This window comes from Oncorhynchus keta, chromosome 28 (assembly GCF_023373465.1).
Source record: "Oncorhynchus keta strain PuntledgeMale-10-30-2019 chromosome 28, Oket_V2, whole genome shotgun sequence".
Taxonomy (NCBI): domain Eukaryota; kingdom Metazoa; phylum Chordata; class Actinopteri; order Salmoniformes; family Salmonidae; genus Oncorhynchus; species Oncorhynchus keta.
In genome coordinates, this window is record NC_068448.1 from 62228747 (window position 1) to 62256576 (window position 27830).

Genomic DNA, 27830 nt, shown 5'->3' on the forward strand with positions numbered 1-27830 from the left:
ATGATGTTATTACAGATGGCCGTGGGCACAATGCTGTTATTACAGATGGCCGTGGGCACAATTATGTTATTACAGGTGGCCGTGGGCACAATGATGTTATAACAGGTGGCCGTGGGCACAATGATGTTATTACAGGTGACCGTGGGCACAATGCTGTTATTACAGGTGGCCGTGGGCACAATGCTGTTATTACAGGTGACCGTGGGCACAATGCTGTTATTACAGGTGGCCGTGGGCACAATGATGTTATTATAGATGGCCGTGGGCACAATGCTGTTATTACAGGTGGCCGTGGGCACAATGATGTTATAACAGGTGACCGTGGGCACAATGCTGTTATTACAGGTGGCCGTGGGCACAATGATGTTATTATAGATGGCCGTGGGCACAATGCTGTTATTACAGGTGGCCGTGGGCACAATGCTGTTATTACAGGTGACCGTGGGCACAATGCTGTTATTACAGGTGGCCGTGGGCACAATGATGTTATTATAGATGGCCGTGGGCACAATGCTGTTATTACAGGTGGCCGTGGGCACAATGATGTTATTATAGATGGCCGTGGGCACAATGCTGTTATTACAGGTGACCGTGTGCACAATTTTGTTATAACAGGTGGCCGTGGGCACAATGCTGTTATTACAGATGGCCGTGGGCACAATGATGTTATAACAGGTGGCCGTGGGCACAATGCTGTTATAACAGGTGGCCGTGGGCACAATGCTGTTATTACAGGTGGCCGTGGGCACAATGATGTTATAACAGGTGGCCGTGGGCACAAAGCTGTTATAACAGGTGGCCGTGGGCACAATGATGTTATTACAGGTGGCCGTGGGCACAATGATGTTATTACAGGTGGCCCTGGGCACAATGCTGTTATTACAGGTGGCCGTGGGCACAATGATGTTATAACAGGTGGCCGTGGGCACAATGCTGTTATTACAGGTGGCCGTGGGCACAAAGCTGTTATTACAGGTAGCCCTGGGCACAATGCTGTTATTACAGGTGGCCGTGGGCACAATGATGTTATTATAGATGGCCTTGGGCACAATGATGTTATAACAGGTGGCCGTGGGCACAATGCTGTTATTACAGGTGACCGTGGGCACAATTTTGTTATAACAGGTGGCTGTGGGCACAATGCTGTTATTACAGGTGACCGTGGGCACAATGCTGTTATTACAGGTGGCCGTGGGCACAATGATGTTATAACAGGTGGCCGTGGGCACAATGCTGTTATTACAGGTGACCGTGTGCACAATTTTGTTATAACAGGTGGCCGTGGGCACAATGCTGTTATTACAGATGGCCGTGGGCACAATGATGTTATAACAGGTGGCCGTGGGCACAATGCTGTTATTACAGGTGGCCATGGGCACAATGATGTTATAACAGGTGGCCGTGGGCACAAAGCTGTTATTACAGGTAGCCCTGGGCACAATGCTGTTATTACAGGTGGCCGTGGGCACAATGATGTTATAACATGTGGCCGTGGGCACAATGCTGTTATTACAGGTGGCCGTGGGCACAAAGCTGTTATTACAGGTAGCCCTGGGCACAATGCTGTTATTACAGGTGGCCGTGGGCACAATGATGTTATTATAGATGGCCTTGGGCACAATGATGTTATAACAGGTGGCCGTGGGCACAATGCTGTTATTACAGGTGACCGTGGGCACAATTTTGTTATAACAGGTGGCCGTGGGCACAATGCTGTTATTACAGATGACCGTGGGCACAATGATGTTATAACAGGTGGCCGTGGGCACAAAGCTGTTATTACAGGTAGCCCTGGGCACAATGCTGTTATTACAGGTGGCCATGGGCACAATGATGTTATAACAGGTGGCCGTGGGCACAATGCTGTTATTACAGGTGGCCGTGGGCACAAAGCTGTTATTATAGGTAGCCCTGGGCACAATGCTGTTATTACAGGTGGCCGTGGGCACAATGATGTTATAACAGGTGGCCGTGGGCACAATGATGTTATAACAGGTGGCCGTGGGCACAATGATGTTATAACAGGTGGCCGTGGGCACAATGATGTTATAACAGGTGGCCGTGGGCACAATGATGTTATAACAGGTGGCCGTGGGCACAATGATGTTATAACAGGTGGCCGTGGGCACAATGATGTTATAACAGGTGGCCGTGGGCACAATGATGTTATAACAGGTGGCCGTGGGCACAATGATGTTATAACAGGTGGCCGTGGGCACAATGATGTTATAACAGGTGGCCGTGGGCACAATGATGTTATAACAGGTGGCCGTGGGCACAATGCTGTTATAACAGGTGGCCGTGGGCACAATGCTGTTATTACAGGTGGCCGTGGGCACAATGCTGTTATTACAGGTGGCCGTGGGCACAATGCTGTTATTACAGGTGGCCGTGGGCACAATGCTGTTATTACAGGTGGCCGTGGGCACAATGCTGTTATTACAGGTGGCCGTGGGCACAATGCTGTTATTACAGGTGGCCGTGGGCACAATGCTGTTATTACAGGTGGCCGTGGGCACAATGCTGTTATTACAGGTGGCCGTGGGCACAATGCTGTTATTACAGGTGGCCGTGGGCACAATGCTGTTATTACAGGTGGCCGTGGGCACAATGATGTTATTACAGGTGGCCGTGGGCACAATGCTGTTATTACAGGTGGCCGTGGGCACAATGCTGTTATTACAGGTGGCCGTGGGCACAATGATGTTATAACAGGTGGCCGTGGGCACAATGCTGTTATTACAGGTGGCCGTGGGCACAATGCTGTTATTACAGGTGGCCGTGGGCACAATGATGTTATAACAGGTGGCCGTGGGCACAATGCTGTTATTACAGGTGGCCGTGGGCACAATGCTGTTATTACAGGTGGCCGTGGGCACAATGCTGTTATTACAGGTGGCCGTGGGCACAATGCTGTTATTACAGGTGGCCGTGGGCACAATGCTGTTATTACAGGTGGCCGTGGGCACAATGCTGTTATTACAGGTGGCCGTGGGCACAATGCTGTTATTACAGGTGGCCGTGGGCACAATGATGTTATAACAGGTGGCATACAATACTTTCTGAAGTGGAGAGTATAGCTGATATAATATACTGAACAAAAATATAAACGCAACATGCAACAATTTTACTGATTTTACAGGTCATATAAGGAAATCAGTCAATTTAAATAAATGTATTAGTCCCTAAGCTATGGATTTCACATGGCTAGGCAGGGGCGCAGCCATGGATGGGCCTGGGAGGGCATAGAGCCCACAAAAGGGCTTTATTATAGACAGAAATACTCCTCAGTTTCATCAGCTGTCCAGGTGGCTGGTCGGATGTGGAGGTCCTGGGCTGTCGTGTTACACTTGGTCTGCGGTTGTGAGGCTGGTTGGACGTACTGACAAATTCTCTAAAACAAAGTTGGAGGCTTATAGTAGAAAAATGTACGTAAAATTCTCTGGCAACAGTTCTGGTGGACATCCCTGCAGTCAGCAATGCAATTGCACTTTCCCTCAAAACAGTGTTTTGCGACAAAACTGCACATTTTAGAGTTGCTTTTTATTGTCCCCAGCACAAGGTGCACCTGTGTAATGCTGTTTAATCAGCTTCTTGATATGTCACACCTGTCAGGTGGATGGATTATCTTGGCAAAGGAGAAATGCCCACTAAGAGGGATGTAAACACATTTCTGCACATCATTTGAGAGAAATAAGCTTTTTGTGCGTATGGAACATTTCTGGGATCTTTATTTCAGCTCATGAAACATGGGACCAACACTTTACATGTTGCATTTATATTTTTGTTCAGTATAACTAGTAGAGGATTTAAGTCAGAGTGTGTGTCTGTGTGTGTTCTGCAGCTTTGTGCAGAGTGTGCTGGCAGAGAAAACAAATGCGGTCTGTAGCAAGCCCCAGGGTCAAACTACACAGCAACGCTATTTCATCAGCACTAAAGCTCTCTCCCTCTCTCCCTCCTCCCTGTCTCTCTCTATCTCGCTCTCTCTCTCCTTTTTCTGCCTTCCCCTTTCTAGCCATCTCTATCTCTCTCTTTCTCTTCCTCCTTCCTTCCTTCACTCTCTCCCTCCTCTCTCTCACTCTCCTGGCTACAGCTCGCTGGTTAAAAAACACTCCTGGCCCCAAATAAACCTCTCTGGTCTCCGTCTTACCTTAGGCGTACACGCACGCACACACACACGCACTCACACATATACACACACATTTCTATTATACACTCATTCAAGCAGATATATGCACATGCACATACACAGACAAACACTAACATACTCATATCGATAGTATACTCACACTCTCCTATATGTTTCCTGTTCCAGAATGCCACTGGAAAGAGATAGACAGGGATGAATGGGTCTCTGTGGTTGGAATCATTCATTGCAGTTCCTGACCCCATTGTCTCAGTTAGAGGGAGGGATAAATCTGCTGTGATACTGGCTTAATGATGTTACAATTTATTATATTTAATTGGCCTCTAATACTACCCACCTTTTATGCACCAGTGAGGCCACCGTACATACAGATAATCCCTCAGTTGAATTTGATGAAAGGATCATTGTTGAGCTCACACACACACACACACACACACACAAACACACAATCTTTTTAGTTTTGTGTTTGTTCTCTCTGCCCCCCCCAGCGATGATGTCATGGCTGGCTTGATAATATTAGTGTTAAATGTGATTTATTGCCACTGCGATTGATTTGGGTGTTATCTGATGGCCTTCCAGGACTGCAAATCAAAACCATATTCCCTTGTCTACCTTCCAACGTCCTTCTGATTCAGCCATTACAAACAATTAAACCCGTCTCCCAACAATACCATAGAGCTAGCTGCCTTATTGAACTGTGGTTGAAAGGGGAGGCCTATCTGCATTTGATACATTAATGAAATTGTTCTTCCAGTTATTGATAAGCCTGCACCTATTAAGGAACTGAACGTTAGAACTATTAAGGCCCTGTGGATTAATGAGGAATTGAAAAACTGTACCATTGAAAGAGATGGGGCAAAAGAAGGGGCTAATAAGTCTGGCTGCACATCAGATTGGCAAACTTACTATAAATTGAGAAATGGTGTGACTAAACTGAACAAAAAGAATAAGACATTGTATTATGAAGCCAAGATAAATTACATAAAGTATGGTGGAAAAAAGCTTTGGAATAATTTAAACTAAATTATTGGCATTCAGGCTAATTAAACTCCATATTTCATTGAATCAGATGGTTCATTTATTCCAAAACATTTTGATGTTACCAATTACTTTCATTACTATTTCATTGGCAAAGTACACAAACTTAAGCATGAAATTAACTTATTAAAGTTGGTGTGGGTGAGGTGCAAAAATATTGTTGGCCATCAATAATGCCAGACCACCTGATATTGACATCTGAGATGGAAAGCTACTGAGGATTGTAGCGGACTATATTGCCACTCCTATTTGTCATATCTTAAATCTGAGTCTGGATATTTTTTAAATTGGTGTCAGACCTGGAGGGAAGCCAAAGTCATCCCGCTAGCCAAGAATGGTAAAGCTTGATGACGACTCTTTGCAAACTTGTAAAAATTGGTTAAACATGTAACGTACAGTGTACCGCAGAGCAGCTCTCTTGGGCCTTTAGGCTTTTCAATTTTTGCCAATTACCAGATTGTAAAAACGGTTGGCTGGTATGCCCTCAACTGTCTGAGTGGTAGAACCTATGGCTGCAAACTTATCAAAGTTACTAAGTCATTTGTGGTTATTACCCATTATTACACAACATGTAAAAAAGAAAACTATAAACCCCCCTGCAACTTACATTTTGAAGCACGCCCAACATTCAGGTTTTCTTATTTCTGTCCACAATAAAAAAATAGTCCTCAGAAAATGTGCATCTTTCTTCGGACGACTATAACACTCTGACCTGAGTGGGTGGGTGCAGTGTCCAGACGCACCTTTCCAAGCTCTTTGATTGGTTGCGAATGGTAGTGCCGTGATGCGTGAGGGATATCTAAGCTAGGATGAACAACCAAATAAATGGGACTCAAGAGAAACTGAAGGGACATTGAGGGAAAGTTGGGTAGAGAAAAAAGAGAAAAAAAGGGGGAGGCCTTTTTTTAGAGCCGCCCCAATATTTTTTATGGAAATATTAATATCCAGTAAAAGGCCTCTAACCTAAAGGGCACAGTCTCTGCAGCCAAAGGCCTTACTTGGCCACAGTCTCTAAAGAGCTAGTTCTAATCTGGCAGGGCAGGGAGTTGGATGATCCGAACCACTGGGCGCTTGCAGGTTCTGTCATCTACACGCAACTCTGCAGTCCTGATCCTGACGTCGGGTCCAGCCAGGCATCACCTGTGAGACCTGTCCTTCAGGCCGCAGTGTTCTGGGTAACTGTGGGTTGACAATCATGACTGTAGTTCCAAGATTTGGTGTCTCTGCTTTCCACTTCTGACATCCAGACAGGTAGTGGCTGATGAAGTGCTTCCAGAACTGAATTGCTAGCAGCTAGCTGTGTCTCCATCAGTGTCAGCTGAGCAGTTCCGATTCAGGGTATACAACTTGAGGAAGTGAGGTGTCTGGTCGTCCCATCAGGAGAGCATTTGGGGTTACCGGGTCTGGGTTTGCAGTGTCGGAGGTGGTGTAGCCTAGGGGCTTGGAGTTGAGGATCCCGTCTATCTCAATGAGGACCGTCCTCAGGACCTCTTCCAGTATTGCTTGAAGGCCTTGATTGAGGGAGTAGATCTCTCTCTCATAGCACTTGGTGGATTGAAAGCAAACTGGATCTGCTGGCTTGCTGGGCTTGCAGGACTGGCTGGAGCGCCGCAAATGCTTCCTTCAGCTCCCGTTCTTCTCCTATGAAGTTGGCCTGACAGCAATTTGGCCAGACAGCAATTTGAAAGGCATCCCTCGGCGGGCCACGAAGCATCTGAGTGCCATCATGAAGGAGTCTGAGTCAATACTGGAGAGAAGGTCAAGGATCACTGCCTGGGTGGTCATACACTTAAATGCGATGACCCATATTTTCTCAATGTGGGAGCCTATCTTAACCATGTAGGGGCTGAAACTGTCCACGCCAGTGGAGTAGAAGTGGAGTTTGTGTATGCGGAGCCTAGCGGGGGGGAAGGTCAGAAATCTTGGGAATCTCCCTAACCACTTCCAACATTAACCCTTACCACTTCTGACCCTCCTTACACTCACACTGGTGTCGACGGATAGCCGCTCTGCCACTGATGATCCAAGACTTCAACAAACTCGTTCAGGCCCTGGGTGGAGCAGTCTCTTGTCGAAGTCTCCGATGATCAGCTTAGTAATTGGATGTTGGTGGTTGAGCATGATGGGGTGCATGGCCTCTTCATCCAGAACTGTGCTGCAGTGGATGCGACCCCCCACTCAAACCAGCTGAGTGGTGCGATCCAGCTCCAAGCCGAGAGTGAGTAGGCGGCTACTGGTGGGCACAGGCTTGACCCCTGTTCGGTGGAGAAGCAGTCCTGCTGCACTTGACGAAGGAGGGATAGCTCTGCTTCCTTGTAATCACTGGCTGAAGGGCTGCTACCTGCCACCTGGTTGAGTAAGTGGGAGGTTGCCTCCAGAAGTTAACTGAAAGACTTGAACTGGTTAGCTTCTGGGAGGAAAGGGTCTGGCGCTTGGCCGCAGAATGCAGGCTTTCTCAACTCCTCCTCGTCCGTAGTGTCTGGAAGTGTCTGGTCTGGGGTTCCTTGCAGGAATGATGGGCCTGGTTCCAGCAACTTCTGGAACCCAGTTCTGCTACGGTCGTCCCACGTGTGATGCCATCCGCTGGATTATTTGCTGACTCTGAATAGTGCCATAAATCTCGGCCACTCGGGTGCCAACGATGATCTTGAATCGTCAGGAATCCGATTGGAGCCATGTGAGGACCGTCATGGAATCCGTCCACATAATAACTTGGCAGATAGGGTGAGTGGGGATCTTGGCCAGCTGCGCTACAGTAAGCGCTGCACACAATTTCAGACAAGGGATCGATTGTTGCTTCTTCGGGGCCATCTCGATGTTGCCGTTGCGGTGTTCTGTTCTGAGGTACAGAGCCATAGGCCTGCTCCGAGGTGTCGCAGAACACATGGATGTCCCTCAGGAAAGTCGGGGAGTCCATGTCTGGGCTGGTGTATCAACTTGGCAGGGATATCTGCTGCAGATCTGGAAGTTCTCTCTTCCACTCTTTCCAGGGGAAGACTAGATTTCTGGGCAAATGGGTGTCGTCCCAGTCCTTCTTCTTGTTCAATAGACGCTAAAGCAGCATTTTGACCCTGATGGTAAAGGGGGCAATGTACCCCAGGGGGTCGTATTTGCTAGCTAGTACCTTGTAGATGGTGTGCATTGTAACTGTTGGGAAATCTAGCCGGCAGGACTTGTACGACAGGGTGTTGGACTGACAGTGCCAGCGTAGCCCGAGGGCTGATTCTTGAGCATCTGCTTGCCCCTGTCTAATCCAGAGTTTGGTGCTGCTCGACCTGACTTCAGAAGGGAGAAGGCTGATTACCGAAGGGACGTTGCTTGCCCGTTGTAGTGGCAAGTAGCTTCCAAAGCTTGTCCCCAAGGGCCTTGGCATCTTCCAGTTGTCCCCTTAGAAGGACTTCTCTATTGACCCTCTTACGTCTTCTGCAGGCTGTCTGTGGTTCAGAATGTGTTTCTGGAGAGCGAAAGTAGCACAGTGGGGACTTGATGTGGTGCCAAAGGGGAAGACGCATCACTCGTAAATGCTGGGTGGATTTTAGGTCTCTCCAGAGGAACCTCATCAGTGGCTGGTCTTCAGGGAGTAGTCTGACTTGGAACATCCCATGAATCCTCTCTGAATCTGAGGAGCAATACAAGCAGGGAGGGGCCAAGCGTCGTGCCTGGGAGCAGGACCTTGTTAATGTTGTCCCCTTTGTACTGGAACAAGCAGTTGAATACCACACGATACTTGCTGTTATGCTGTGTCATGTGGTGTGGGATGTACCAGCTCGTGGCAGTGTTCTCTTCAGCGTTTGGCGCTAGCTTTACTGTGTAGCTGGCTGCTCCTTCTGAATCGCTGCTTTGAATGCTGCTGCTTGCTCTGGTGACTTTGCCAGCCTCTTCTCTGTGGCCCTGAGCAGCGGGAGCACAGCTTCCTTAGGGGCTCGCAGCTAGGGCATGTTCTTGATGCGAAGGAGGAGAGTTGCGGAACATTGGACTCCATTCACTTCAACTCTCATTGTTCTGGCCTCCAACAGGTCTGTTGTCTCCTGGTCTTGGTGAGTTCTGGTGCTGATCTTCTTGCTGCGCCATGGCAGTACATCCATCTGCCACAACTTCTCAACCTGACTAAACAGGTCAGCATTCGAGCACAGCATAGAGGTGACATAGCCCTAGTGCTCAGAGATGCTGTACTTCAGTCCAACCCAGGATGGTCTTGATGGCAGCTGGGCTTCCTGATGGTTCCACCTGCATGATCAGGTGGACGTAGTCTGATCCAATAAGCAGAACTGTCTGGGCCTTGAATATGTGCTGCAGAGGCGGTCCCTTCAGGTGGCGATACTTCTGTTGCAGGGCACAGACCGAATGGGTCTGCTTGAACAGGCCTAGCTGTTGCGAAGTGAAGGCACCTTGGATCCGAAATGTATTGTGGGTCTGTGAGACAGGGGAGACAGTGAAGGAATCGGACGCCCAAAGGAGAACCTAAAACTCTTGTCTTACTGTTCGAAGGGTCAAGTCTTCAGGCTCACCTTTGAATCCCACAAGAAGTTGTCACTGATTGCAAGTCTTGCAGCGGAATTGGAGGTTGCACTCCGCAAAATGATACTCTTGGCCGCAAAACCAACACACGTTCCTCTCCTTTGATCCAGCTCGCCTGGAGGATCAAAGAAGAAATGGAGCAATTGGAAAATGCTGGAAAATTGAGTAATTTTTGAGGGAGTGGCTGATGCGTTCACAGTAGGGACAATAGACTTTGTCCTTGGTGGCGGTGGCCTCTGACGTATTTTTGAGGGCCATCTTCTGCATGCCAAGTAGGATGGTTGTTGTCATGCTGGAGGCCGTAGGCTCCTTATGGCGATCTCTGCTTCTAGCTAATGTCTCTATTTGTGAACTGCTGGTGAACCTGGAGTTATCCTCCTGCATTTGGACCCCATAATCCATGCAGTCTGCCAAGTCTAGCAGAGTGGGGATTTGGATCTTGCATGGATGGATGAACCTCCAGAAGCTGGATATCAGGTCATGTGGAAGTTCCCCAGCAACCTGGAGACATGGGATCCACAATCCAGCTCCACGTCTCCCTTCCTGCCCAGCTGCTCCAACATGCCAATTAAGGAACATACTCAGGAACAGACAGATGGCCTTGATGTTCCCACTGGCAACAATTGGGCCATCCTTGAGCTTGGCGATATGCTGGAGCTAACTGATGCTGCAGTCTGAACTGCTGGTTGAGGGCAGACATGGTATCTGTGAAAGGGTACCTTCGAGTTGCTATAAAAGTCAGAGATGAGCAGGACCTTTTTCAGCTTAAGGTGGTCACTGAGGATCTGGACCCTAAAAGGCTCTGTGGCATCCGCTGGGAGGATGTTATCCAGGGCGATCTTCAGCTGTGAGAACTCTCTGGGGTTCGGATGAACAAAGTCCAGGATCATTGGAGTGGGCCCTCTGTAGGTCCACTCCTGACCTGGGGGATGTGGCATACTCTGTGTCCTGAGTCTAAGGGGATGCCTATTAGCAGAGTAGTTGTGTCGCCTCGGGGGATAGTAGCGCTCCCTGGGCTCTGTGTGGGGACCGATGGTTCGCTGAAACGACATCAGTCTGTGGAGTTGCTCAGCTGTCTTGACAGGTAGTAGCCCTCCCGGTGGTATCGTGGAAGTGTTGTGGGCTCTGGTCGGGAGACTCTAGAGCAGCGTTCGACAGGGGAGTTGCTGCACTTACTAGAGACATAGTAGCCCTCCTGGCGCTCCATCAGGGGTGTTAAATTCTCTAAATAGGTGGCCCTGGAGTAACACTGATCAGGGGAATAGGCTAATCGGTGGAGGAATGGAACTCTCCGAACATGAGGCGGGGTAGTCTTCCCTAAAAGGGCGAGGGTCTCGCTGTCCTATTGGATGTGGGACTTGCTCTCTAGAAACCTCCTGGGTGGTGGTACGTGGCAGGGAAGCGGGCTCATGTAGGCAATATGAAGGAACATTCTGGTTTCTCCACTCTTCGGGTGCCGCTGTGCTGTAAGGCAGAAGCTGGGATGGCCGACGCTGGGCTTGCCCCTCTCTCCTTGGTCGGCAGGGTGTGTGGCTGGTGCTGGCCCAAGCCTCTCCCCCCAGTCCTCATCCTCGTTCTCTTCATCCCCACTCTCTTATTGAGCTTGTTGGAGGGAAGATGGCTTTGAGGGTGCAGGTGGCCGTTCTTGGCGTCAACTTGGACTTGACTGGGAATTAATCTTGGTGGACTTGACTGGGAATGAATCTTGGTGGAATAGTACTTGTGTTAATCCGGATTAATTGTGGTTCTATAAGGCAAATCCATACACAACATAACAGTATCGATAAAGTGGCATAATTATGCAATATAAATAGGCTATATAAACATGACTGAATAAACACAACAATACACTACTATAACACAGATATAAACAGGGCTATAAAAATATCAGCATAAATATTAACCTAAACGATAAACATCTTGTCAGAGAGAGAGAAACCAATTACTGAGACTGACAAGATAAAAATGTATGCCACCCTCTCTCTCCAGCCCGGTGCGAGAATCTTCCTTGCTGATATCTTATCTGCCCCAGTGCCACAGTGTCATAAATTACTCTGCACATTCACGAGCTCCAAGACCCATCTGGGAGGGTTCTAGAAGCTCGCCCATGGCAGCGCAACAACCACTTTAACAAAGTCCACTATGGAAAATGCCATGGAAGCATGTGCACATGAAAAACTATGTTTATCAATACAACAGTGACATAATGCTAGATTCTATAAACAATACGCCAAGCAGTTTTGGCAACTCCAACATTAAAGAATAGTAATAGCTGTACAATATAAACTATGGCCGCAAACTTAACATAGCTACTAAGCCATTTGTTGTTATTACACATTATTACACAACATGTAAAAAGAAACCAAATAAACCCCCCTGCAACTTACATTTTGAAGCACGCACAACATTCAGGTATTCTAGTTACTCTCCACATGAAAAATAGTCCTCAGAAAAATGTGGGTCTTCTTTCTTCGGACGACTATAATACTCCGACCTGAGTCGGTGGGTGCAGTGTCCAGATGCGCCTTTCCAAGCTCTTTGATTGGTTGGGAATGGCAGGGCCATGATGGGTGAGGGATAACTCATTTCGGCAGAACAGCCAAACAAACGGGACTCAAAGGAAACTGAAGTGACTGTGAGGGAAAGTTACATAGAGAGAAGGGGAGCAGGGCGGCCATTTTTACATCGATGATTCAACCCTATACATGTCAGCTAGTGAATCACAGCTAGTGAAATCACTCCAACCCTAAAAAAATTGTTGCAGTCTGTTTTAGAATGGGTGGCCAGTAATAAAGTGGTCCTGAACATGTAAAACTAAGAGCATTGTATTGGTACAAATCATTCCCTAAATTCTAGACCTCAGCAGAATGTAATAATGAATGCTGTGGCTGTTGAGGAGACTAAATTACTTGGTGTTACTTTAGATTGTAAACTGTTTTGGTCAAAACATAATTAATTGGTTGTAAGGTTGCCTTTTTTATCCACCACACTCCACAAAGCAAGTCTTGCAAGCTCTAGTTTGATCTAATCTAGATTATTGTCCAGTCATATGGTCAGGTGCTGCAAAGAAGGACCTCGTTAAGCTACAGCTGGCCCAGAACAGAGTGACAGGTTTTGCCCTTCGCTGCAATCAGAGGGATAATATCAATACTATGCATGCCGGTCTCTCTTGGCTAAAAGTTGAGGAGAGACTGACTGCATTGCTTCTTGTTTTTATAAGGAACATTATGTGTTGAAACTTTTAAATTGTTTGCATATGTAACCAACTTCATAAAGCCACCTAGAACAAGATGGCGCCGAAGAATATGGCTGACGTTTCAAATTCTCCCAACCAGTTGTCATATTTTGTTAGTTTCTTTGCGTTGTTTGTAACTTATTGTTACAAATCCGTTTTGGCCCGACAGTCTAGGGGGGATGGTAATGAGACCCGTAACATAACTCATGCAATTTATAATAGTGACAAAGTAAAAGTGTGAACGAAATAACCACGACAACTGAAATCTACCGTCAAACTCAGGGTTTATTAATAAACACACAGTAATGGGGGGAGCAGGAAAAGGGGCTGAGCTGGACCCAAGGAAAGAAACAATAAGTATTCAAAAACACCCCTAAGCTAGACTAGCCTACTTTAACAACAGCTAACTAACTAACCAAAAATACAGTGGGTGGTCCGCCCAGTTCTAACTAGTGTATTTAACAAAGTTTACCTATGGGTATTGTATGCCCGTGGGCGACTTGTCTTGGTTCCCCCTTTTCCCACCAGCAAACAAACAAACACCATAACCAAAAACAATACTCACAGATGATGACAAAGTGCTATGGAGGTGCTCAAACAAAAGAGAGGTCAATACACAAAGAGAGAGTGAAACACAGAGACCTACAGACATGGCATTTACAGAGAGATTGAGCTCCACAGCAAACAACTTAGTTTTTAAACAAAGGGAAAGGAACGGTGATTGAGTAGGAAACAGGAGGAGGTGTGTCTTCTGATTGATGATTGATTGGTGAGTGATTGGGGATTGATGATTTTCATCTGTGAGGGGAGAAGGAGAGAAAAGAACACAGGATACATACACACACACAGGATACCTGTATCCGTAACACCTACTGTGTACATAATGTTGCTGCTACGGTCTCTTATGACCGAAAATAAATTCTGGACATCAGAACAGCGATTACTCAGCACGGACTGGAATAATCTTTTTCCTTCGACGAGTCCGATGAGAAGGATATCCTACTTGCCCTAGAACAGGCCCAGATCCCCGCCTTTTGCGTGAAGAAAAGACGCAGGAAAAGAGCCCGCATATCGGGCGGCCTTCTGAGAATCCATAAGCTAGTCTGAAAATCCATAAGCTAGCGAGTAAACTCCCACTGCCATCCGTTCTTCTTGTTAACGTGCAATCATTGGAAAATAAAATTGATGACCAACGATTAAGATTATCCTGCCAACGGGACATTAAAAACTGTAATAACTTTTGTTTCAACATGACGTGGCTGAATGACTGTCACGTTCTGACCTTAGTTCCTTTTTTTGTCTTTTGTTTTAGTATGGTCAGGGGGTGAGTTGGGTGGGTTGTCTATGTTAGTTTGTCTATGATTTTCTATTTCTGTGTTTGGCCTGGTATGGTTCTCAATCAGAGGCAGCTGTCAATCATTGTCCCTGATTGAGAACCATATTTAGGTAGCCTGTTTTCCATTGTGTTTTGTGGGTGGTTATTTTCAGTCTTAGTGTGTCTACACCAGACAGAACTGTTTCGGTTGTTTCTTTGTTGTTTGTTATTCAGTGTTCAGTTTTTTCATTAAATAAGATGAAGACTTACCACGCTGCGCTTTGGTTCTCAACTTCTTCCCACGACAGCCGTTACAGAACCACCCACCAAGAAAGGACCAAGCAGCGTGGTAACAGGCAGCAGCAGCGGCCGGAATCGCAGGACTCCTGGACATGGGAGGAGATTCTGGACGGCAAGGGACCATGGGCACAGGCTGGAGAATATCACCGCCCCAAGGCTGAGCTGGAGGCAGCGAAAGCTGAGAGGCGGTGGTATGAGGAGGCAGCACGGCGGCGCGGTTGGAACCCCGAGAGGCAGCCCCAAACATTTCTTGGGGGGAGGTACACAGGGAATGTGGCTAAGTCAGGCAGGAGACCTGAGCCAACTCCCCGTGCTTACCGGAGAGCGAGAGGGACCGGGCAGGCACCGTGTTATGCCGTGAGGCGCACGGTGTCCCCGGTGCGTGTGCATAGCCCGGTGCGGTACATTGCAGCGCCTCGTATCGGCCGGGCTAGAGTGGGCATCGAGCCAGGTGCCATGAAGCCGGGTGGCCTGGCTACGGGGAGCATTCAACCAGGTAAGGTTGGGCAGACTCTGTGCTCAAGAGCTCCAGTGTGCTTTCACGGTCCGGTCTATCCAGTGCCACCTCCACGCACCAGCCCCCCGCACCAGGCTGTCTCTCTGTCTTCTCCCTACAGGTGCTCCCGCCTGTCCAGCGCTGCCAGAGCCTTCCTCCTGTCCAGCGCTGGCAGAGTCTCCCATCTGTCCTGAGCTGCCAGGTGCTCCTGCCTGTCCAGCGCTGCCAGAGCCTTCCTCCTGCACAACTCTGCCAGAGTCTCCCGTCTGTCCTACGCTGCAAGAGTCTCCTGTCTGTCATGCGCTGCCAGAGTCTCCAGTCTGTCCTGTGCTACCAGAGTCTCCTGTCTGTCCTGCGCTGACAGAGTCTCCCGTCTGTCCTGAGCTGCCAGAGTCTCCCATCTGTCCTAAGCTGCCAGAGTCTCCCGTCTGTCCTGAGCTGCCAGAGTCTCCCGTCTGTCCTGAGCTGCCAGAGTCTCCCGTCTGTCCTGAGCTGCCAGAGTCTCCCGTCTGTCCTGAGCTGCCAGAGCCGCCAGTCTGTCCTGAGCTGCCAGAGCCGTCAGTCGGCCAGGAGCTGCCAGAGCCGTCAGTCAGCCAGGAGCGGCCAGAGCCGCTTGTCACGCCTGCGATGCTAGAATCGCCCTTCACTCCGGAGCTCCCGGAGTCTCCAGCCTGTCTGGCGCTGCCGGAGTATCCCGCCTGTCCGGCGCCGCCGTAGTCGTCCTTCACCCGTCCATTCGAGACCCATGGCTAGGGTCCCCAGTCCGAGGTCTGCGGCGTGTGTCGCCGCTCTTAAGAGGCCACGGAGAACGAAGTTGGCACTAAGACCGCTCTCAACCAACTCTATAAGGCCATAAGCAAAGAAGAAAATGCTCACCCAAAAGCGGCGCTCTTAGTGGTCGGGACTTTAATGCAGGCTAACTTAAATCAGTTTTTATCCAATTTTTACCAGCATGTCACATGTGCAACCAGAGAAAAAAAATCCAAGAACACCTTTACTCCACACACAGAAATGCATACAAAGCTCTCCCCTGCACTCCATTTGGTAAATCTGACCATAATTATATCCTCCTGATTCCTGCTTACAAGCAAAAATCAAAGCAGGAAGTACAGGTGACTCGCTCAATACGGAAGTGGTCAGATGAGGCAGATGCTACACTACAGGACTGGCACAGACTGGAATATGTTCCGGGATTCATCCAATGGCATTGAGGAGTACACCACCTCAGTCATCGGCTTCATTAATAAGTGCATTGACGACGTCGTCCCCACAGTGACTGTACGTACATATCCCAACCAGAAACCATGGATTACAGGCAACATCCGCATCGAGCTAAAGGCTAGGCCTGCCGCTTTCAAGGAGCGAGAGAGTAATCCGGACGCTTATAAGAAATCCCGCTATGCCCTCAGACGAACCATCAAACAAGCAAAGCATCAATACAGGATTAAGAATCCTACTACACCGGTTCTTACGCTTGTCGGATGTGGCAGGGCTTGAAAACTATTACGGACTACAAAGGGTAACCCAGACGCGAGCTTCAAGGCAAGCAATACTGAAGCATGCACAAGCGCACCATGCCTATGTGATAACGAGCTCGGTAGCCGATATGAACAAAACCTTTAAACAGGTAAACATTCACAGAGCCACTGGGTCAGGTCAGATTACTAGGACGTGTACTCAAAGCATGCGGACCAACTGTCAAGTGTCTTCACTGACATTTTCAACCTCTCCCTGACCGAGTCTGTAATTCAAATCAAATCAAATTTTATTTGTCACATACACATGGTTAGCAGATGTTAATGCGAGTGTAGCGAAATGCTTGTGCTTCTAGTTCCGACAATGCAGTAATAACCAACGAGTAATCTAGCTAACAATTCAAAAACGACTACCTTATACACACAAGTGTAAAGGGATAAAGAATATGTACATAAAGATATATGAATGAGTGATGGTACAGAGCGGCATAGGCAAGATGCAGTAGATGGTATCGAGTACAGTATATACATATGAGATGAGTATGTAAACAAAGTGGCATAGTTTAAAGTGGCTAGTGATACATGTATTACATAAAGATGCATGTTATATGTTTCAAGATGACCACCATAGTCCCTGTGCCCAAGGAAGTGAAGGTAACCTGTCTAAATGATTACTGCCCCGTGGCACTCACGTCGGTAGTTATGAATTGCTTTGAAAGGCTGATCATGGCTCACATCAACAGCATCCTCCCAGACACCCTAGACCCACTCCAATTCACATATCGCCCCAACAGATCAACAGATGACGCAATATCAATCGCACTCCACACTGCCCTTTCTCACCTGGAATATCACCTGGACAAAAGGAACACCTGCTCTGAATCTCACACAAATGATCAATGAACCTACCAGGTACAAGCCCAAATCTGTAAACACGGGCACCCCCTGCTGTCTTCAACCAGGATCTCAGCGATCACTCCCTCATTGCCTGCGTCCGTAATGGGACTGCGGTCAAATGACCACCCCTAATCACTGTCAAATAATCCCTAAAACACTTCAGCTAGCAAGACTTTCTAATCGATCTAGCCCGGGTATCCTGGAAGGATAATGACCTCATTCTGTCGGTAGAGGATGCCTGGTTATTCTTTAAAAGTGTTTTCCTCACCATCTTAAATAAGCATACCCCATTCAAAAAATGTAGAACCAGGAACAGATATAGCCCTTGATTAACTCCAGACCTGACTGCCCTTGACCAGAACAAAACATCCTGTGGCGTACTGCATTAGCATCAAATAGCCCCCGCGATATGCAACTTTTCAGGGAAGTTAGGAACCAATATACACAGGCAGTTAGGAAAGCAAAGGCTAGCTTTTTCAAACAGAAATTTGCATCCTGTAGCACAAACAAAAGTTCTGGGACCCCTGTAAAGTCCATGGAGAATAAGAGCACCTCCTCCCAGCTGCCCACTGCACTGAGGCTAGGAAACACTGTCACCGCCGATAAATCAACAATAATTGAGAACTTCAATAAGCATTTTTCTATGGCTGGCCATGCTTTCCACCTGGCTACCCCTACCCCGGTCAACAGCCCTGCGCCCCCCAAGGCAACTTGCCCAAGCCTCCCCATTTCTCCTTCACCCAAATCCAGATAGCTGATGTTCTGAAAGTGCTGCAAAATCTGGACCCCTACAAATCTACAAGGCTAGATAGTCTGGACCCTCTCATTCTAAAATTATTATTATTGTTGCAACCCCTATTACTAGCCTGTTCAACCTCTCTTTCGTATCGTCCGAGATCCCCAAATATTGGAAAGCTGCCGCGGTCATCCCCCTCTTCAAAGGGGGAGATACTCTAGACCCAAACTGTTACAAACCTATATCTATCCTACCCTGCCTTTCTATAAAGGTCTTCGAAAGACAAGTTAACAAACAGATCACCGACCATTTCGAATCCCACCGTACCTTCTCTGCTATGCAGTCTGCTTTCGAAGCTGGTAATGGGTGCACCTCAGCCATACTCAAGGTCCTAAACGATATCATAACCGCCATCGATAAGAGACAATACTGTGCAGGTGTATACATCGACCTGGCCAAGGCTTTCGACTATGTCAATCACCACATTCTTATCGGCAGACTCAACAGCCTTGGTTTCTCAAATGACTGCCTCGCCTGGTTCACCAACTACTTCTTAGACAGAGTTCAGTGTGTCAAATCGGAGGGCCTGTTGTCCGGACCTCTGGCCGTCTCTATGGGGGTGCCACAGGGTTCAATTCTCGGGCCGTCTCTTTTCTCTGTTTACATCAATGATGTCGCTCTTGCTGCTGGTGATTCTCTGATCCACACCTCTACGCAGGCGACACCATTCTGACACTGTGTTAACCTCTCTAGGGTATGTGGGACGCTAGTGTCCCACCTGGCCAACATCCAGTGAGATTGCAGTGCGCCAAATTCAAATACAGAAATACTCATTACAATAATATAAAAAAGATACAACTATTTTACATAGGTTTAAAGATTAACTTTTTGTGAATCCAGCCACGGTGTCAGATTTCAAAAATGCTTTACGGCGAAAGCATACCTTACGATTATTTGAGAACATAGCCCAGCAGACAAATCATTACAAATAGTAACCAGCCAAGTAGAAGAGTTACACAAGTCAGAAATAGAGATCAAATTAATCACTTACCTTTGATGCTCTTCATGTGGTTGCACTCAGAAGACATTCATTTATTCAATAAATTATACTTTTGTTCGATAACGTCTCTTTATATCCAAAAACCTCAGTTTTGTTTGCACATTTTCTTCAGTAATCCACAGGCTCAAACGCAATCACAACAGGCAGACAAAAAATCCAAATAGTATTCGTAAAGTTCGTAGAAACATTTCAAACGATGTTCATTATCAACCCTCGGGTTGTTTTTAGCCTAAATAATCGATAATATTTCAACCAGACAATAACGTTGTCAATATAAAAGGTAAACAAGAAAGGCTCTCTCTCGGTCGCGCTCATGAAAAAGCTCTGTGACACGGCAGGGTCCACTCATTCAGACTTCTCTTACTCCCTCATTTTTCAGAATACAAGCCTGAAACAATTTCTATAGACTGTTGACATCTAGTGGAAGGCATAGGAACTGCAATTTGAGTCCAAAGTCAATGGATACTGTAATGCCATTGAATAGAAAACTTTAACAACAACAAAAAAATCTTACTTCCTGAATGAATTTTTCTCAGGTTTTCGGCTGCCAAATCAATTCTGTTATACTCACATACACTATTTTAACAGGGTTGGAAGAGTGTTTTCTATCCAAATCTACCAATTATATGCACATACTATCTTCTGGGCCTGAGTAGAAGTCAGTTTAATTTGAGCACGCTTTTCATCCAAAATTCCAAATGCTGCCCCCTACCCTAGAGAAGTTAACTAACCTCCAGACGAGCTTCAATGCCATACAACTCTCCTTCCATGGCCTCCAACTGCTCTTAAATGCTAGTAAAACTAAATGTATGCTCTTCAACAGATCGCTGCCCGCACGTGCCCGCCCGTCCAGCATCACTACTCTGGGGGGTTCTGACTTAGAATATGTGGACAACTACAAATACCTAGGTGTCTGGTTAGACTGTAAACTCTCCTTCCAGACTCACATTAAGCATGTCCAATCCAAAATTAAATCTAGAATTGGATTCCTATTTCGCAACAAAGCATCCTTCACTAATGCTGCCAAACATACCCTCGTAAAACTGACTATCCTACCGATCCTTGACTTCGGCGATGTCATTTACAAAATAGCCTCCAACACTCTACTCAGCAAATTGCTCCTTTGCACCCCAGTATCTCTACTTGCACTTTCATCCCCTGCACATCTATCACTCCAGTGTTCAATTGCTAAATTGTAATTATTTCGCCACCATGGCCTATTTATTGCCTTACTTCCCTTATCTTACCTCATTTGCCATTACTTTTCTATTGTGTTATTGACTGTATGTTGGTTTATTCCATGTGTAACTGTGTTGTTGTCTGAGTCGCACTGCTTTGCTTTATCTTGGCCAGGTCGCAGTTCTCAACTGGCCTACCTGGTTAAATAAAGGTGAAATATATATATATATATATATATATATATATATATATATATATATATATATATTATTATGTATTACCATACAATTGGTGTTACAGAGAAAGTTGCCCCCCTCTTAATGTTGTGGTCTATGCGATAAGGCCACATTGAGTCCCTCTATACCAGTTAGTGGAGTAGTCCAGCCTTTCTGCCAGGACTACTAGAGAGGGGCCAAAATCATAGGAAGGATTGGACACAGAGAGAGAGAGAGAGAGAGAGAGAGAGAGAGAGAGAGAGAGAGAGAGAGAGAGAGAGAGAGAGAGAGAGAGAAGACAAGTGATATATCATATTAATGTCATACTTTCCCCAGTCATCAGCTGACAGTCAGGCAGTGACAGTCTAGCCACCAAATACCAGTTTTCTTTGATAAAAATCTGTCCCCTGACATCTTTATGCCACGCACACTCTCTCATACACACGCACCAATAGCACCAGCCAACCAACCGACATCCTTTCCAAAGGTTGCTGCATCATTGCTGGATGTCCTGGTAGTTTGCTGTAGTGCCAGAGGTTGCTGGTTACTCTGCTGATAGGTTTAGGAGGGGAAGGGGAGAGGCGGAAGGGAGATAGAGGAGACTGGAGAAGGGAAGATTGATGAGGGGAGAAAGGTAGATTGGAGAGATGGAGGAGAATATCGAGGAGAGAGAGGGAGAAAAGTGAGAGGTATAACGGTGAAGGGTGAAGAGGTGAGGGGAGATGAAGGATCTAAGGTGGTTTAGAAATGTAAAATAGCAGGGGTCCCTGGGAAGATTGCTTGTCTTCTAGTGCTCTGCATACTGTAACTATTGGGCAGACCTGGATTAAAATACCATTTCAAATATCTCAATTACTTTACATACATTTGAAGTAAGTATTCAGATATATTTTATTTGAAAAAATAAGTAGTTGGATATTTTAATGTATTTGGAAATACCCTTGGAAAGCATTTTAAAATACACTGGCTCAATTACACTCCCATTCATTTCAAAGTAGTCATTGAAAATTATTATTTGTTTTTTACAAATAACCATTAAAATACTAAAATATAAGTACACAGAAAAAAAAATATTTTAACAGGCCACTGCAGTCAAAAATCTAATCAAATCAAGTATTTGTCACATGCACCGAATACAACCTTACAGTGAAATGCTTATTTACCAACAATGCAGTTAAGAAAAAATCAAATAAATAAGAGATAAAAGTAACAGATAAAGAATGAGTAGCAGTAAAATAACAATAGCGAGGCTATACACAGGGACAATTTTCACGTTGGTAGGATATACGTGCTTTTAGTTCGTCCACTTTATTATCCAGCTATTGTACGTTGGCCAATAATACCGGTGGCAAAGGCAAATTAGCCACTAGTCGCCGGATCCTTACAAGGCACCCTGTTCTCCTTCCATGAAACTTCTGTCTCTTTCTCCTGCGAATGACTGGGATGAGGGCCTGTTCGGGTGTCTGGAGTAAATCCCTCTCGTTCGACTCGTTAAAGATAAATTATTGGTCCAATTCAAGGTGAGTAATTGCTGTTCTGATGTCCAGAAGCTCTTTTCGGTCATAAGAAACGGTAGCAGCAACATTATCTACAAATTAGGTTACAAACAATTTGAAAAAAAATAAAAATAGCACGGTTGGTTAAGAGCCCATAAAACAACAGCCATCCCCTCCGGCACCATCTGATACAAACCCCTGTGAGATATATCCACACTATGAGGTTGGAATAATACTATGAAATTCTGGAAATTCTGATAATGCACTTTTAGTGTAAGAGCTGTTTGAAAAGACCACCTGAAATCTCTGCTTGTGTTGGTTGGGTGGAGTTTTGGAGCCTTTTTTTCTCCACACATAGTGTTGTGTGTTCCTCCAAACAACTCTACCTTTGTTTCATCTGTCCACAGAATCTTTTTCCAGTAGCACTGTGGACATCCATGTGCTCTTTTGCAATCATCAGTTTTTTTGGACAGCAGTGACTTCTTCCTTGATGTCCTCCCATGAACACTATTCTTCTTTAGTGTTTTACGTACCATAGACTCGTCAACAGAGATGTTAGCTTGTTCCAGAGATTTCTGTAAGTCTTTAGCTGACATGCTCGGATTCTTCTTTACCTCATTGATCATTCTGCACTGTGCTCTTGCAGTCATCTTTGCAGGATGGCCACTCCTCAGGAGAGTAGCAACAGTGCTGAACTTTCTCCATTTATAGTATAGACAATTTGTCTTACCGTGGACTGATGCACACCAAGGGTTTTAGAGATACTTTTGTAACCATTTCCAGCTTTATGCAAGTCAACAATTCTTAATCTTAGGTATTCTGAGATCTCTTTTGTATGAGGCATGGTTCACATCAGGCAATGCTTCATGTGAATAGCAAACTCACATTTTGTGAGTGTTTTTTATACTGCAGGTCAGCTCTAACCAACATCTCCAATCTCGTCTCATTGATTGGATTCCAGGTTAGCGGACTCCTGACTCCAATCTTTTGGAGAATTCATTAGCCTTGGGGTTCACATACTTTTTCAAACCTACACTGTGAATGTTTAAATTATGTATTCAATATAGACAAGAAAAATACAATAATTTGTGTGTTATTAGTTTAAGCCACTGTGTTTGTCTATTGTTGTGACTTAGAGGAAGATCAGATCACATTTTTTGGACCAATTTATGCAGAAATCCAGGTAATTCCAAAGGGTTCACATACTTTTTCTTGCAACTGTATTTCACAATCCCTTGAAAACGGCACATTGTTGTCAATGGTTTGGGCGAAGCAAATCGATGTAATGTGCCGTTTTATTGAAACCGACCTATAAGATAGAGAGTTCCAAAAACAGCTTGTTTTCAGTTTTCCCCTCCCCACTCAGACCACTCCAAGACAGTCCTAGCTAAATTCTTGCTTAAGAAATTACTCTTTGCTAAGAAGCTATTTTTTTTTATTTTGGACCATTTTAATTTTAAAAAATCACCAGAGGTTTGGATTCAAGTCATATGACTTGGACTCAAGTCTGACTTGAGTCACACATTTGATGACTTGAGACGTGACTTGAAAGAAAATTAGATTTCTTGAGACTTGACTTGGAACCTCAAGACTCCGGACTCAACTTTGACTTGAGACTGATGACTTGAAATGATCTGGCCAGGTTTTGTAACGTTTTGTCATTTTCTGGCACAGTGTCTCCCTGGACTACTCTCTACACAGCCAGAGACCGTAGACACAAGCAACCTCGCACTTGCAAAAAAAAAAGAAAAGTGCAACAGATTTGCCTAGTGATGCGCACTCTCTGCCCTCTGATTGGCCCAGCAAACTGTCAATCAAGACAGGTCATGTATGGATCTGTGCCCATAGCTGTATGGATCTGTGCCCATAGCTGTATGGATATGTGCCCATAGCTGAATGGATCTGTGCCCATAGCTGAATGGATCTGTGCCCATAGCTGAATGGATCTGTGCCCATAGCTGAATGGATCTGTGCCCATAGCTGTATGGATCTGTGCCCATAGCTGTATGGATCTGTGCCCATAGCTGAATGGATCTGTGCCCATAGCTGAATGGATCTGTGCCCATAGCTGAATGGATCTGTGCCCATAGCTGAATGGATATGTGCCCATAGCTGAATGGATCTGTGCCCATAGCTGTATGGATCTGTGCCCATAGCTGTATGGATCTGTGCCCATAGCTGAATGGATCTGTGCCCATAGCTGAATGGATCTGTGCCCATAGCTGAATGGATCTGTGCCCATAGCTGAATGGATCTGTGCCCATAGCTGAATGGATCTGTGCCCATAGCTGTATGGATCTGTGCCCATAGCTGAATGGATCTGTGCCCATAGCTGAATGGATCTGTGCCCATAGCTGAATGGATCTGTGCCCATAGCTGAATGGATCTGTGCCCATAGCTGTATGGATCTGTGCCCATAGCTGAATGGATCTGTGCCCATAGCTGTATGGATCTGTGCCCATAGCTGAATGGATCTGTGCCCATAGCTGTATGGATCTGTGCCCATAGCTGAATGGATCTGTGCCCATAGCTGAATGGATCTGTGCCCATAGCTGTATGGATCTGTGCCCATAGCTGAATGGATCTGTGCCCATAGCTGTATGGATCTGTGCCCATAGCTGAATGGATCTGTGCCCATAGCTGAATGGATCTGTGCCCATAGCTGAATGGATCTGTGCCCATAGCTGTATGGATCTGTGCCCATAGCTGTATGGATCTGTGCCCATAGCTGAATGGATCTGTGCCCATAGCTGTATGGATCTGTGCCCATAGCTGAATGGATCTGTGCCCATAGCTGTATGGATCTGTGCCCATAGCTGAATGGATCTGTGCCCATAGCTGAATGGATCTGTGCCCATAGCTGAATGGATCTGTGCCCATAGCTGTATGGATCTGTGCCCATAGCTGAATGGATCTGTGCCCATAGCTGAATGGATCTGTGCCCATAGCTGAATGGATCTGTGCCCATAGCTGAATGGATCTGTGCCCATAGCTGAATGGATCTGTGCCCATAGCTGAATGGATCTGTGCCCATAGCTGAATGGATCTGTGCCCATAGCTGAATGGATCTGTGCCCATAGCTGAATGGATCTGTGCCCATAGCTGTATGGATCTTTCAGGACAAGTAATTTTATTTGAAGTTTTTTATCCTGTTGTTGGAAGATAAGGGCCATATGTTTTGAAAGCCATATCGCAAGTGATGACTATTAAAACACACGGTCAGGATTGTAGTTCACATGGGGCAGTAGTGGGCAAAGCTAATGTCTGAGAACTGTATGGTGAAGACAGAATGCTGTCTAGAGTTTTTGAAAGCTAAGACAGACCATGCTTTCCATCCGTCTCCTGCAACCTCCTGATATCCCTAGTTGATATTGGCTGACAACATCTCCACCATCTCTCTCTACTATTCGACATTTGCGCTGCACCCAATCCAATAGCTGTACAGAAAAAAACTGCACAGCGGTTCTCAAACATTTTGTAAAACTGCGTAAAACTGTGTTTTTGCATTTTCCACAAAATGCAGGTGTAAAACGCTGTTTTACAAACATTTTGAGAACCACTGAGCTTGTGAATACATTGCTGTGAATACATTGCTGATGTCCAATTGTAGGGAGAGACGATTGCCATAAAGATATGCAACTCCAAAAAATGTTGGTGATCAAGAATATTAAATGTTTACTTTGCAAGCTCACCAGCAGTGTGGCACCAAGCAACAACTACTAGCATAGGCCTGCTGTTCTTTTGGTATGAAATTGCTTGAAATGTATAATTTACTTAATTTACTTGCATTGGGAATTTGTTGTTAAAATATATTCAAATTATGTTTAGGATAAGATAATGAAAAGGGCTGTCTGGTAGCCTCAATAAATAGACAAAGATATACAGTATACTGTATATATACTTTTTCTTGACTTGAGACTTGACTTCAAAAAGCTTGTGACTTGTTCTTGTGACTTGTTCTTAGAATGCACGACTTGGACTTGACTCGAGACTCGACCTGTTCTACTTGTGACTCTACTTGACTTGGACTTGACTCGAGACTCGACCTGTTCTACTTGGGACTCGACTTGAGAACTTGACCTTGTGACTTGAGACTTGCTTGTGACTCGAACAACAGTGATAATCATAGTAAGGTACTTAATTGTTACCCAGAAATGATTTGATATTGAGATAAAAACTGCATTGGACCTTTTAATACCAGATACTCAAATACACATGTCTGCTATTGGGGTTAGTTCTCACCTACTGAGTTCACTATAAGTCAGTTTCACAATGGTCACTGTGTTTCCATTAGATCAGGAAACCAAATCCAATCCAATGAAAGCTTTACTTAAAATATGTTTTGCAGACGGGTTTTAATACATTTCACCGTCAAACAATGTCAGCTGACAAAAATGTATTAAATACAAGCAGGTTAGTAGGTCTGATAAAAGTAATACAAATATCATGTATGTGTCCTAAAAGGTTATGGGTTACTTTAAATTACCATTTGAATCAGTATTACAAATGCCCCCATTTTAGCACTGTCACAATGTCACCCTCAGGGTGTCTGGTTAACAGGGGTGATGATCATTGGTGCTGAATTTGAGCCATCATAATCATCAAATGGGTTCAAGTATGGATAGAGCTTCTCTGTGAAGGTGCAGCCGGTGAAAGAAAAGATATGAGACCTGGTGTCCACGTCATAGAAGGAGACTTGACCCTCCTCATAATCCACAAACACCCCCAACTTCTCCGGCTTGCTCTTTAGTGAGAGGGGGGTATGGGGGTCTGTGCAGGCCTCATAGTCAACCTGAAAAGACAACCACACGGTCCAGAATCCTTGCTCTGGGTATAATCCACCTATCTTTCTATTAATCGACTCTTTGGCCACTCCTACATTCCACCCAGTCTTCCCCTTCACCTGCACCTCATAGTAGAATCTCCCCGAGGAGAAGCCCTCCTTTGCCAAAACGGCTACACGACTTCTAAACCTCTTTAGGTTGTAGAAGTGGTTCTGTTCAAAGTGACCTGTTCTCACTAGTTTCCCATTGCCAGATACAATGATAAGGGGATGTGCTGTATCAGGGTCCATAGTGACATCCACTGCATACTGCTGCATCCTCTTCAGGTCATCACCCTTTGACTTCTCCAATACATTATTCAATTTCTCCTCAAGTTCAGAAAGTGCTCTCCTCACCTTTTTATCCAGCTGGGATATGTCTTTCTGCACATTCCACTTACTCTCGTTCTGGGTTATACTGACATCAGGCCAGTCCTTGGTAGATGTAGGGGGGCACAGGGATGGCGAGCTTTGGAGGAGGTGGAGATGATCCTTAGTGTGTGAGAGCTGATCCAGCTCTGAGCATCTCCTCTGTAGCTCAGTGATGTCCTGCTCCAGCTCTTTAATGAGGCTCTCAGCCTGCCGCATGGTTGCTTTCTGCTTCTCTCCAATCATCTTAGACACCTCAGCCTGGCTTCTCTGCATGGAGCGGACTAGAGTGGTGAAGACCTGTTCGCTTTCTTCTCTCTCTCTCTCTGCATCTCTGTTGCTGAGCTCCGCTGAGTGTTTGATCTCTTTAACCTTCTGTAGGCACTTCTGGATCATCTGCTGCATTTGATTCTTTGTCCTTCCCAACGCAGCTTTCTTCTCTCCGAACTCCTTCTTCAGTGGGACGGTGTGATGACCCTTGTGGTCTGTCACAGTGCAGAACTGACACACACACATTTGTTCAGTCCTACAG

The 27830-nt window shown here is 45.9% G+C and overlaps 2 protein-coding genes across 8 annotated transcripts in view; one reads left to right on the forward strand and one right to left on the reverse strand.

Moving 5' to 3' along the window:
• neto1l (neuropilin (NRP) and tolloid (TLL)-like 1, like) overlaps positions 1–27830 on the forward strand; it is a 175305-nt gene that overhangs the window by 87619 nt on the left and 59856 nt on the right. The gene's annotated exons all lie outside the window — the stretch shown is intronic.
• LOC118361643 (zinc finger protein RFP-like) overlaps positions 26446–27830 on the reverse strand; it is a 9299-nt gene continuing 7914 nt past the window's right edge. For both annotated transcript variants that reach the window (XM_035741733.2, XM_035741732.2), the window contains exon 2: positions 26446–27830. This exon is cut by the window's right edge and continues 478 nt beyond it. In XM_035741733.2, coding sequence (XP_035597626.1) covers positions 26648–27830 — 1183 coding nt within the window. In that variant the 3' untranslated portion in view covers positions 26446–26647.